The sequence below is a fragment of the Talaromyces rugulosus genome, chromosome II, assembly GCF_013368755.1.
Source record: "Talaromyces rugulosus chromosome II, complete sequence".
Lineage (NCBI taxonomy): Eukaryota > Fungi > Ascomycota > Eurotiomycetes > Eurotiales > Trichocomaceae > Talaromyces > Talaromyces rugulosus.
Window position 1 is genome coordinate 6,313,709 of NC_049562.1, and position 12,482 is coordinate 6,326,190.

General features: G+C 47.0%; 6 protein-coding genes across 6 annotated transcripts; 3 read left to right on the forward strand and 3 right to left on the reverse strand.

Annotated features, from left to right (window-relative positions):
• Positions 1-80: 80 nt before the first annotated feature.
• TRUGW13939_04669 (uncharacterized protein) lies at positions 81-3,908 on the reverse strand (the record flags this gene model as incomplete). The annotated part of the gene is made up of 1 exon (XM_035487837.1): positions 81-3,908. One exon carries the CDS (start codon positions 3,906-3,908, stop codon positions 81-83), a length of 3,828 nt encoding a protein of 1,275 aa, XP_035343730.1.
• Positions 3,909-4,386: 478 nt separating this feature from the next.
• On the reverse strand, positions 4,387-5,284 carry TRUGW13939_04670 (uncharacterized protein; the record flags this gene model as incomplete). Its single annotated transcript, XM_035487838.1, has 2 exons — positions 4,387-4,496; positions 4,552-5,284. 2 exons carry the CDS (start codon positions 5,282-5,284, stop codon positions 4,387-4,389), a joined length of 843 nt encoding a protein of 280 aa, XP_035343731.1.
• Positions 5,285-5,876: 592 nt separating this feature from the next.
• Positions 5,877-6,207, forward strand: TRUGW13939_04671 (uncharacterized protein; the record flags this gene model as incomplete). The annotated part of the gene is made up of 3 exons (XM_035487839.1): positions 5,877-5,895; positions 5,947-6,098; positions 6,160-6,207. The coding sequence occupies 3 exons, from the start codon at positions 5,877-5,879 to the stop codon at positions 6,205-6,207; spliced, it is 219 nt and encodes a 72-aa protein (XP_035343732.1).
• A 1,321-nt stretch (positions 6,208-7,528) lies between these two features.
• On the forward strand, positions 7,529-9,013 carry TRUGW13939_04672 (uncharacterized protein; the record flags this gene model as incomplete). The annotated part of the gene is made up of 1 exon (XM_035487840.1): positions 7,529-9,013. One exon carries the CDS (start codon positions 7,529-7,531, stop codon positions 9,011-9,013), a length of 1,485 nt encoding a protein of 494 aa, XP_035343733.1.
• A 149-nt stretch (positions 9,014-9,162) lies between these two features.
• On the reverse strand, positions 9,163-10,231 carry TRUGW13939_04673 (uncharacterized protein; the record flags this gene model as incomplete). The annotated part of the gene is made up of 4 exons (XM_035487841.1): positions 9,163-9,475; positions 9,532-9,809; positions 9,875-10,104; positions 10,162-10,231. The coding sequence occupies 4 exons, from the start codon at positions 10,229-10,231 to the stop codon at positions 9,163-9,165; spliced, it is 891 nt and encodes a 296-aa protein (XP_035343734.1).
• Positions 10,232-11,131: 900 nt separating this feature from the next.
• TRUGW13939_04674 (uncharacterized protein) lies at positions 11,132-11,689 on the forward strand (the record flags this gene model as incomplete). The annotated part of the gene is made up of 1 exon (XM_035487842.1): positions 11,132-11,689. The coding sequence occupies one exon, from the start codon at positions 11,132-11,134 to the stop codon at positions 11,687-11,689; it is 558 nt and encodes a 185-aa protein (XP_035343735.1).
• Positions 11,690-12,482: the final 793 nt, after the last annotated feature.

Below are 12,482 nucleotides of genomic sequence, written 5' to 3' on the forward strand. Positions count from 1 at the left end.
TAGCACTGTTATCATTTCTAGGGGCGCGATTTGAAGACCTGACGTGATCCAAGCTCGACACGCTATTGAATGTATTATTACTAATTTCTCCCCTCAACTCTCACTAAACACGTACTGAAAATCTCAATCGAAGCCTCACTCACAAAATTCCTCCAGGCAGGATACCGAGCCATAGGAATAATTGAAACCCTATCACCCACCTGAAGCTTTTCCACCCAGCCCATCTGCTTGATCGCTAACTCACCGTATATTATTTGATGACGCCTCAACTTCCTGCTTGCGTGAATATTGGCCGTTAAGACTCTCTCTTCCTCTCTAATATCAATAGACAGTCGCTCAGGTAGCTGTTTGATGCCGACCTCGAACCAAGTGAAGGAGGACTCGAAAGTACCATGGAGTTCAGGATAGGAACTGAAGCCTTGGTCATGACTCCAGATTACAAACTGAATCTCCCGCACGGGTCTATATTTTCCGCCTCGGATCGGCTCAGAAGTCAAATATGGCCGACGATCTTGACATTCTTTCTCATCGCAGCTTATTAGCCCTACTCGGGATGCCTGAGACCGCAGCCAATATCTTGCCAAGTCTAGTATCCGAAGCAATATAAATTGTGGGGGTTTGTGGGGAGCCCAAGCTAGCTGTAGAACCCAATAAACCTCAAAAATATCACGGGGATGTCTAGGCCAGTAGATGGATGGCTGTGTTGGCACCCGTGCGTCAAGTCTTTCCACAATCGTATTAGCAGTCTGAAGTCTCTGGATGGCACCAGAACAACGGTTCTCAACTGCGAGCGCTAGTGGAGTTAACGATGCTTCATTTTTAATATCCATGGTAGAATGATTTGCGAGTAGCAAGTCGATCACTTCCATGTTTTCTTCCACAATTGCATCATGTAATGGAGTGCAGCCATCCGTAGATCTTGCATTGACATCTGCACCGGCCTGGAGCAACATAATTCCAATTTGCGGTGGATGTTTGGATGCTAGATGCAACGCTGAACGACCATCGTCACGTCGAGCTGACACCGAGGCACCAACACTAAGAAGCAGCTCAACAACGCTCGCCTTATCTCCTTTAGTGGCACATGCGTGTAAAAGTGGTGTTTCCCTACCCGGAACACCCTGAGGACTAGAATCATGCTTGGCTCCATGCTCAAGTAAAAGCTTGACAAGGGGTGCATTGCCACATATGGCAGCCCAATGAATAGCAGGACGAGGATGACCTTGATCTATCACAGTCTCTGCACCATGTTTTAACAGCGACGAGATGAAAGGAAGACAGAATGGATCTTGGGGAAATGAGTTTTGGCAGATCACCGCTAAGAAGTTGTTGTTACAATCCCGAGATATTCGTGCACCTGCGTCGAGCAAGATCTGTCCAGCAGTATATGGTACTGGATATGTTGCAGACCAGGCCGAAGTCCGACTTGTCCATTGTAGGGGAGTCGCGTGTTGCCAGCCTGTTGCATCTACGTCTGCTCCATATCGTAGCAAAACCCTCATGCTGTTAAATGAGTCGCCAATAGCGGCAAGAGAGAGAGGTGGCTGCCTTGTGTGAGACCTCTGATTCACATTCACACCTTCAAGAAGGTAATCTTCGACCAGCTGAGCAAAGTCAAAGTACGCTGCGACGTGAATTTCGGGCAAGAAGTCATTCGCTGTCCCGCAAAGGAGAAAATGTTGCCATCGTGTGAGGCTAACTCGGCTGTGATATTCACGACCAAATGGTTTTAACCAGGTAGAGAAGGTTGTATCATTCGCGGGGAGCACTTCTTGGAGGGCGGCAATCTCCTCTAGATCTCGTGGGCCCTTAGCCGAACCCCAAATGCCACGGTCACCACGGAAGTATTGAACCATTTGAAGCCACCTGACAGTCTTCCGACTGGAGCGGCACAAACGTAGAAGAAGATTGTAAGTTTCTATCGATGACGACGAACGGGCGAGGTGCCACCACCAATGGAGAGACGAGTATTCCAAAAGGGGATATTTCCCAAGAAAAGCAGCGACCTGACTTTCCATGTAGGCCCTCATTGTACTGTGGTCCCACGACATTCTGTCTGTATCTTCTGACGTTCCCACTTCATCAAACACATTGTATGGGGGAGCTTCTACATCGTCGTAGCAGAGATATGTTAAACATATTTGCGTTAGAGCCAAATGGGCATGACCCTTATTGATTTGGAAGGGAGTCTGACCATCACCTTCTTGGGGATCAAAGAAAAACTCTTGTAAGGATGAATGAACAAGGGTTGCCGTAGGGCAAGCGCCGGGCCGTTTGTAGATTATGGCCAAAGGTCCACAGTAATGAAGAATGGTCTGTCGAAGTCGCTTCTCAGACATGGGGGATGCCCCGACTTTGGTTCCACCAACAGTGACCTTCATGGAGGCACCAATCTCATGAAGAGTTAGTGGTCTGCGCGCACATGCCATGAGCTGCAGAAGGTTTTTCGAGATTAAAATATCTTGAGGGTGAGAAGAGAGGCCCTGCAGGATTCGACTATACAGCATGTTGAGATCTTGCGGTAGATATTTCAGTTTCTCGAGGTAATCGGCGTCACTGAAAAGTGGCTTCCGTAACTCTTCAATCATCAGTGCCGCCCATAAGAACATCCCATTAGCACCCGATCGTAGCGTTGTATCAATAGTCCTTCTGATATCATCATCGTCGATTTCCAGGTTAGTCACAGCTTCCTCAATGTATCGGTGGATATCAGCCGAGTTGTCTTCTTCAGAAATATCATATAGAATGAAGCATTCTTCTGGAGCCATCGACTTGCTGGAAGAATCTTGCGTTCTTCGAAAAACCAAAACTCGGGCATCCTGGGAAAAGCGAGCTAGGACTCGATAAAGCTTCACTTGCTCTTGAGCTTCGCATTCGTCAAACCCGTCGACGACGAGGATTATACCCTTTAATCTTTGCAGGGTGGTAAATAAGATATCCTCAAGAACAGTGTGGCTCGCCAACTGCTTCTTCTCTATGATAGAAATCATATCATCCAGCAAAAACGGATCTTCTTGGAGTAGTTGCCAGGCCCAGTTGCGCAAGATGCTGATGACAGACCTACGTCTGTCATCTTTAGCATCGCAGTAGAAGTATGCGAGCTTGTTCGCTGACTGCTTTAATCCTTCAATGACCCGAGCTGCTAAATGAGTTTTGCCGGCTCCCGCCTTGCCCATGATCCAGAGCATCCGATATCTATTGTGAATTTTATCCGCCGACTTCCAGAAAGTAAACTTGTCTCTGTCAAAGAGCCATTCGCAGGAGCCATGAACTAGGCTGACAAGTAACTGATGATGAATATCCTCAAGTGGCATTGGATTGAGCCAGTGTGTCACCTGTGATATGTTGTGTTCGCGCTGCGCCAGTTTCGCTCGTTCTTCACTCGCTAATGTATTTGCTGAGAGATTGGACAGTGAGATTGCCAGATCATCGAGAACATAGTGTGTTTGCAGTGCGGTTTGATGAATTTGAGTAGCGATCTTGTTGTTGTCGATGCCAAGGCCAACAATGACATTTTTCAAGGGGATATCAATCCTACGACGTAACTCGTCGACTTCACGTGAGACAAACAAACCATACTGGATCATTCGGGGTGCATTCTTCAGTCTATTAATAAGAGGCTGCCCGTTGCTCTTAGTTTCGCCGCCCAGGCTATCTCCGAACTTGGTGCCTAGTCGCCTTGCAAACCGCTCCACAGACTGTTTGAGGGTGTCGACTCCTTCCGATGCCCGAGGTAGATCAGAGTCATGATCCGCCAGATACTGGAGGGTACTGGCGAGATATACTAGATATGCACTGTCTTGTTGGTAATGATCTTTGGAACCGCCAATCTCCTTCAGTGAAGCAGCCACGTTCACTAATACTTTGATAGCATCCACGAGATCGCCAAATGACCACCCGAAAGACATGGTTGATAAATGCAAGACGTGAGAATCTACCCATGGAGTGATCGCCGCAGGAATCGAGGAATATCGTAAAAGTTGGATGAGGAGAGACTGGCTTATTCAGCCTCACACCCCTGCAATCAACGCGGCTAACAGCCTAGCAAGGGTGAGTGACCCCACGTAAAAATGGCCTTGCCTGTTCTATTATTTAGAGGGTAGGATGCTAGAGCCACTTCCAGTATAACCACAATCTGTAAAGCACAAAAATTTGAACGTTGTTGTGACAGCCAGCCAACATGTACTTCATTTCCGGGTAGCAAAGGATAAGTTCAATGTTCAGGGTGAGGGACGATTTCCTACATATGTAAAGGTAAATGGCTCTTTATATAGAACTTCTATTAGGATTTTTATTTTCCTAATAAGACTGTTTTTTATGAGTTATCCAGTCCCTATCCTATGAATTATTAATTAAAAAAAACATCCTATTTATTATAAAGTTAAATCACAGCTTTTCAAATGTAGGTGCTCGTTTCTCGAGCCCAGACAGAATCGCCGAAGTGACATCCTTGGTCTGCGTTGCAGCACCGTTCCACACGCCGGTGTATCGCAGGCCTACATCTACTGTTAGTATGAAAGAAATATAATCCGAGGCAAGGAAAAAACGTACCATCTTGAACAGGGTGGTCCCTCGAGAAATCCAACAACTCCTTCGTCCCCTGCACAGCCACGGGACTCTTACTGGCAATCAGACTGGCCAGCTCAATAGCTTTATCCACTGCCTGCTTCTTGGTATCCAACACGGAATTCACAAACCCCACGCGCAATGCTTCCTCGGCGCCAAAGACTCTCGCTGTCAAGCAAACCTCCTTAACCCATCCATAATTGCCTACTACTTTGGGGAGTCGACTCAACGTGCCAACATCCGCCGCAATACCAATATCAACCTCCTTGACAGAGAACTTTGTATCGCGCGCACACACGCGGATATCAGCCGCCGTGCTCAGGTCAATGGCCAGCCCGAAAGAATACCCATGCATGACAACAATCACGGGTTTCTCGCATCTCTCGAGACTGCTAACACAATCCTGGAAATCGGCAATCACGCGTCTCATCTGCGAAGCCGCGCGCGCAGCATCAGTAGTAGATGACGGACCGAGAATACCCTGCGAGGCAGCCTTGACGTCGAGACCAGTGGTGAAAGCGCGGTCGCCAGCGCCAGAAAAGACGATGGCGCGCACAGTGGGGAGTCGTGACAAGGTATCGATGATTGTGCGCAGCTCTACCCACATGGCCTCGAAGAAGGAGTTCATTTTGTCGGCTCGGTTGGTCTCGACGTGCGCGACGTATTCCTGGGGGAATGTCACGTTGAAGTGTTTGAATGGGGGGAGTTGGGAAGCCATTGTGAGTGAGTATATCGAGTTGGCTTTGTTGGGTGGTGTTTAGATGTCAACGATGTTTGGGGTTGACAGCTCCAGCGTACATGTAGTGATGGGATGTAGAATCTCAAGCACGTGCCGATATTGTCGGATGTCACGAATGTATGACTAACAAGTGCTGATATTCAAACAGAGTTAAAATTATTGGAGTTACGCTTAAATGGGCGAGTTTGACATGGAAGGTGTGAGTGTATATGCGGCTTCAAAGCTGGAGAAAGCGCGCTGCCGAGGCTGTCGGCCCGGCTCGGTCTCGGAGTGATTAGTGATCGATCCTACTGGCATGCAGCGTGGGAAATAGTAACATTAATACTAAGAGAAGCTAATATTTAATATAGTCTATTACTCTAAATAGTGTTTATAGCTCTGCCTGTAGCCAATGATCAAGTACTTGGGAATGTCTTCATGATGCAGACGTCGCTCTCTGATTGGCTGGAGGGATGAGCCCGTGACTTTGCCCCACTTCTCCAACGTCCTCTTCCTCTCATTATTTCACATTATTTCATCCTCCGCACTTGCGTCTCGACGTCTGAATACTAAATATTGCTTTGCCGGTGCCATGCCTCGTGCTGTGAGAGGTTGCTCCCCTTGTCCAAGTTTCCTGGTAAACCCATACTAAAAAAAACTAGGTGTCCTCGTCGAGTGCGACCCCTCCGTCAAGGCCATCATTCTCAAGTACGACGAAGAAAGGCACGACTACATCGTCGAAGACCTCGACGATGACCGGCACTTGGTCATCAAAGAAAACCAGCTGCAGCACTTGAAAGAGAGACTGGGGCAGGTGTGTTTTTTCCCGTTGGGTTTTGGAGAGAGTGTGACTGACTGACGACTGGCGTTGATAGGAGCTGGACCAAAAAGTCATGCAGCCGGACGAGTCGGAATCCGAGTGATTTATTTATTGCAATGTCGTCTGTCATATATACACGTATATATACGTACGATCCCTTTAAGCTCGACGATAGCCACCCACCTACCACGCGATCAAACACTGTTGGCAGCAGGCCGTGTCCGTCAGTCTAGAGAAAACTCGACATGGTGTTAGGGTCTAGGATGCACGACCGAGAAATATACAGAAGCGAGGGCAATAGAATGCGGTATTCGTGATGAAACTGCTACTGTGACCGATCATCGACGAGAACATCCACCAAGCCAGCATTGTACCGCCGGGCTGTCGACAGGATGTCGGCTAGGATACAAGTCGATGCGGACCACCACATATAGAAGTGCTTACGTTAGACTTGGTATTGGAATAACTTCTATTAAAGACCAAACGTTTCAGTTTCAATATCGATAGACATGTGATCGGTAGCTGCTGTCCACCGCCAGGGTGAATACTAACCGAATCGGCTCCGATTCGTCACTTGGCAACTTAAATCACTGATCCCCCTTAGTTAATAATTATTTAGAATTCTAAAGCTTAATAATTATAAATCTAATTTTATTTATATAACTATTTAATCTTTATGTCACAAGAATCCTATGATTATCAATCTCCGGTTGCCATTATTAATATTGTTGGTGTTCAACGGAGTACCCGGAGACTTTTAGTGAAGTTGCCTTTGTTTCCTCTTTTTTCTGCGTAGACATTAACCAACGAAGTCATCATTTGATGGCCGCAACCTGGGGAATTCGAACGAGTTTGGTTTGTGCAGCGTGGTCGACATCGGCCGGTCCATTTAGAGAATCAGCACAACTACGTATTATACCTGATTCGGCAGTTCTTCCACTAGTTTTCTTTGGGGGCCGCTTGCTAAAAATCTTTAATAGCGAATACAATCTCTATACATGGTTCTGAAATACCACAAATGCAAGTTGGGTAAGTTTAGTAGCGTCGCAATCGTATTGATCAGGCCACCCGTCTAAGACTACCTGTAGATGGCGCAACATCTCCTCGCTACAACTTTTAATATTATTAATATTACGTGGGATTAAACTTTGATGCAAATGCTAAATTCATTTTAAGTAGTGTCGCGATTAGGCCACCCACTAAGGCTGATTGTAAACAGCCAATGTCTCTCTCTTCGCTGTAACTCCGACGCGGGGGCCTTCAACCTTTGTGCAATTACAATCGAGTAAATAGTTCATGTAATAGAAATTGGACTAGTATAAGATCTTCGGTTTTTCCTTTGGCTTCTAGGGATTGTTAATCGGCCAACGAGATATATACTTGGATACAGGCGACCTTTTCTCACACCCTGCTAATCAGCCAGCATGCGGCTCTCCGCAGTACAGATACTGGGATTCGCGATAGGACGGGTGGTCCTAGCTCTCGAAGAGGGGGACGCAGATGTTATGTATAATGGGTTCAACGACGCCTTCCTCATGACGTCTGGAGACGACATTTATTACAAGTTAGCGTTGGACAACGGGGATCCGGACGATTCGTGGCGAGGGGCTCTCGACATCCTTGGAGTCACAGATGTCTATGAGCGGACTGGCAACCCGGAATTGAAAGATTTCATAAATCGTCTTCTATCTACTTGGCTAACAAGTACCTGCCCGCCTCCATGGGATTGGGACGGGTGGAATGACGATCTTGGTTGGTTCACATTAACACTTGTCCGTGGCTACCAAATCACACTCAACGAAACCTATCTCGATCAGGCAAAGTCAGGCTTCGACTATGCATTTGAACGCGGTTGGGACACGGAGTACAACGACGGCGGCATCTGGGAACAAAATCCCGAATATTTGGGAGATGAAGACACGCCGGCAAAGGAAGCTCTATCGAATGACAGCCTGGGGAAGGTAGCTTGTTATATCTATCAGAGCACAAACGACCGGGATTATTTGGACAAAGCTGTGCAAATTTATGACTGGGTCCGCAGTCATCTTTTCAATGAGGATACCGGACAGATCAACAGGGCAGTCTATGAAGACGGAAGCGTTGATACCTCAGCAGCAACCTACAGTCAGGGGACGTGGTTAGACTATGCCAATCTACTTTACATGATCACTGGAGACGAAAAGTATTACGATGATGCAGTAAAGACGATCGACTTTGCCAAGTACAATATCAGTGACGATGGGATTTTCAATGATGATGAGCCAGCGCGCGGTATGGGGCATTTTGTGCAAAACAACCAACTGTGGGATACATACTACTCGTGGATGGTATACAACGCAGACACCATCTTAAAGAATCGAAGAAGCAACTTTAACATCACATGGTTTCAGTGGGATGAGCCCACGCCAGATGACGATGATACAATCCAGCCAAACGATGCCGTTGGCGCAATGGTAATGCTTCAACACACACCTGCAACCCAGCCTAGTGAGATCGGAGGGCGTCACGTTATCACAAACAACATGACTGGCTTGGCAGTTGACAGTAATGGTGCTTATGGTAATGGCAACGGTGTTATTCAATGGGCCCTAGATTGGAACCCCAACCAGCGCTGGATACTCACTCAAAACTCAGATGACTCTTCTTGGAATATTGTCAATGTTGCAACGTGGCAGGCGCTGGACTGTCCGGATGGAAGTGATGAGGATAACCTTCAGATGTTCCAATGGCAATGCAACCGGGATCCCAGCCAGCGTTGGTCTATTGACCCACAAGGTGATGGCACATACAAAATCACGAACCAAGAAAGTGGCAAAGTCTTGGACGGAGGTTCTGACAACACTAATGGCGCTGCGTTGATTCAGTCAAGTTGGAACGGCGGGCCTGAGCAGCTGTGGAACCTAGGCTAGTTGTGTTGGTTGCTGTCTGGAGATGAAATGAATCTTGGATATACATGTATATGTTTTCTATACTTCTTTTGTTTCTTGCGCTAGCAATAGTTGATATGAAACCCAATCTACCCCTGATACATTATGCATATATGTCAAGGGAAAGAAAACTACAATTTCGAGTCCCTCTCCACCACTAAAACATTCCAGATCGGATCATATTTCCTTGTGTCGTCTCCCTTGAGAATATGCCCCTGCTGCGGACGCTCCGGATCATACCCTAGCGGAGTGATAAAGTAAGTTGGGATTTTCCGCCCTCCCAGCGCCGAGATCTCGAAGACTGTTCCGCCCTTGTACTTCCCACTCTCGATCAACTCGAGCTCTGTTTCTGCAGCTACCCGCGCTGAGATGGCAAGTCTGGGATGGTATCCGAATTGTTGCTTGAGGTTTGGGTTGGTATCCCAGAGCGGCGTGTCCACGATCCTAAGCTGCGAATCAGTACAGGTATATCGGTAGAAAATAGGAAACAAAGTGCCTACCCCGGGCAGATGGTAACCACTTTGACGCCCTCGTGGCTGTCCAACTGGCCGACCGAGCGTGTGAACCCAACCAAGGCATGCTTAGTTGTACAGTACATGGTCGCTCCAAAATTGCCCTGGTATCCTGCCATCGAAGCCACAATCAAAACGACTCCCTTCTTGTTCCGCGACAGTAGAGCCCGCAATGCGATGCGCGTGAGTTTCAGAGGGTGGTTGAGATTGATTTGGACAGAGCTGTAAGACTCGGTCTCTGTGTCATCCCAGAAATTCGACCAGCTCTATGAATTCGTCAATCAGTCTTTGAGGTTCTGGGTCGAACTCGGGACGAGGTGGATAGCTATACCGGCTCAAAAACCGCAGCACCGGCAACGTAGACATCGGGAACATCGCCGAGAACATCCTTGGAAACAGTAACGATATTCTCAAGCTCTGCCCACCTGGCAACATCTGTCTTGAGGTAAATCACGGTCTTCCCGTCGACGAGGGACTCGGCTTCCGGGGTGAGTTGCAAGTCAGCTATCAGAACTTTGGCGCCTTTCGCGAGTACCAGCTTGGCGAGTTCGAGGCCGATTCCTGGTTGCTGTCAGCAGTTGCCGGTCAGCGCGGTCTTGAGATGTCTCTCTCTCATACCGGAAGCTCCGCCAGTGATGGCGACAATCTTCTCGCTCACGTCAAAGTCGGCGACTGGGCCATGGGTCATGTTGACAGTTTTATTTTTTAGAGGCGGTGGTTAAGTTTCTCGGGTACACTTGGAAGGAGCAATGTCGATCGACGAGCTAGTTGTAGTAACCTATTTTAGGTGTTACAATTTAACATACACCTAGTTTGCTAAGGCCAAGTCGGCAACCAATAAATAAAATTAAACTAGTAGAATTGCAAATAAATAATAAAACTAGAGACGTTATACGCCTATATAGATTACTAGAGGCGTAAGGATCAAGTAATTTACATTAGTTATTTTAAAACTAGCCTTATCTCTTTTAATTAAAATTATTGGGATTTATACCATTAGATTAAATTATTAAGAAGATATTTATCAATTGATATAAATTAATCTTATTATTGTAATAATCTAGAATTTTATACTTGTATACTGTACTTATTTGCACCACCTCTGCGCTATTATTAACCAGGTGCTAAGATGCTGAAGTTATCATATGCTCTTGATATCGCGTGACCGAACTTCGCCACGCGCGACTCTCAGAAAGATGGAGAGATAGAATCATCTCGTAACGATAGAATCATTTTGTTAGACCGCATTTGTCAGTGTATGATGCAGCGTGGTGGCGAGAGCCCCACCGAGCCGTCGCGGGGCTTCTGGAAGGCTCCACCAGCTTCAGCCTTATTCCAGCAACGTCCCGGAGCTTCCTCAAGCTTCACGTAACACCTCGCCATGGCAGATTCCAGAATGTCGGCCCTCGTCTATATAAACGGCGTCGCAGTCGACCCTGGCTGATTTTCTCTCCATCAAATCAACAGAATACAATCAGCCAAGTCTCTCAAGACCCAAAGACTACTGCTCCAGTCCATCATCAAAGCAACCAAAGCGTTCACAATATCTTTCTCAATTCAGTCCAAACCTCACTCTCAAACAACCACAATGTCTCTCTTCCCTCGCGTCGGTGAATTTGCTCCCATCTTCCGTCTTCTCGACGACTACGATGTGCACCGCTCCGGCCGCGGTGGCAGCCACGCCATCTCCAACTTCTCTCCTCGCTTCGATGTGCGCGAGACCAAGGATGCATACCTCCTTGATGGAGAACTCCCCGGCATCAACCAGAAGGATGTCGACATTGAGTTCTCCGATCCTCAAACCCTAGTCATCAAAGGCCGTGTCGCTCGCGAATACCATTCCGACAACACCGACAACACCGACTCTCGCGCCAGCAGCCCCAAGCCTGCGACAGTCGAAGACGCTCCAGAGGAAGGACAAGCTGCGGTAGAAAAGGCTGACTCCAAGACCGAAGTCTCCAAGTCGACTGGCCCTCAGCACAAGTTCTGGGTGAGCGAGCGCTCCGTCGGCGAGTTCCACCGCTCCTTCAACTTCCCTACCAGAGTTGACCAGGACGCGGTCAAGGCCAGCCTCAAGAATGGTGTCCTCTCGGTCGCAGTTCCCAAGGCTTCTCGCCAGACTGCTCGCAAGATTACCATTGAGTAATTGAGTAGCAAATCATGGACGACTTGACGATTGACTTTTGTTTCGATGATAGCATTGCCTTTTGCGACTGTACAACATCAATAATTTGACATGTCTACTAGCTAGTTGATAATAACACAATTTTTAAACTTGAATATTCTCCTGTTCTAATTTGTAGTAGTAATGCGTAGAGTCGTAGACACCTAAGGCTAGGGCTATGGCGATGACATAACTCCCTACGTGACAGCATATCACCGCTCTTCCTTCACATTCCACACACCGATTTTCTTCCCCAGCCAAATATGCTTAGATTCCCTGTTCAGGGTATGACCCTTTTACGTCCCTCCCTTACACACTTGTTTCTGAGTTTAATCTCTGACATACTTTCCGCTATAGATTATGTTAGCGTCTGTGTATACACAGAGTACCATGGATTGACTACCCAAGGGATCTTTGGTCTTGTCGACAGGTTATAGAATGGTTCGCTAAGAAGATTTCTGTCCTGCTTGCCAAAACCCATTTGTTATCCAACCCGAAGAGCGGGTTCAACAGCTGAAAAGGTTTCTGGAATACTCGACCTCGCTGACTCTCAAGTTATCAGTCAAAACATCACGTTATCACAAGTACAAAGACGGCGAGACGTTTCTGAGAAATACAACAATGGTTCAACAATAGCGTGAGAACCATGAAGCTTGTAGTGCGATACATATACATGGGTTGTCGATTAAGATGTAACTTTTATCGCAACCTCACTAAAACATATTAATATACTTATTTTAAATAATAAAATAAAGAATTAAAGAATTTTTCAATA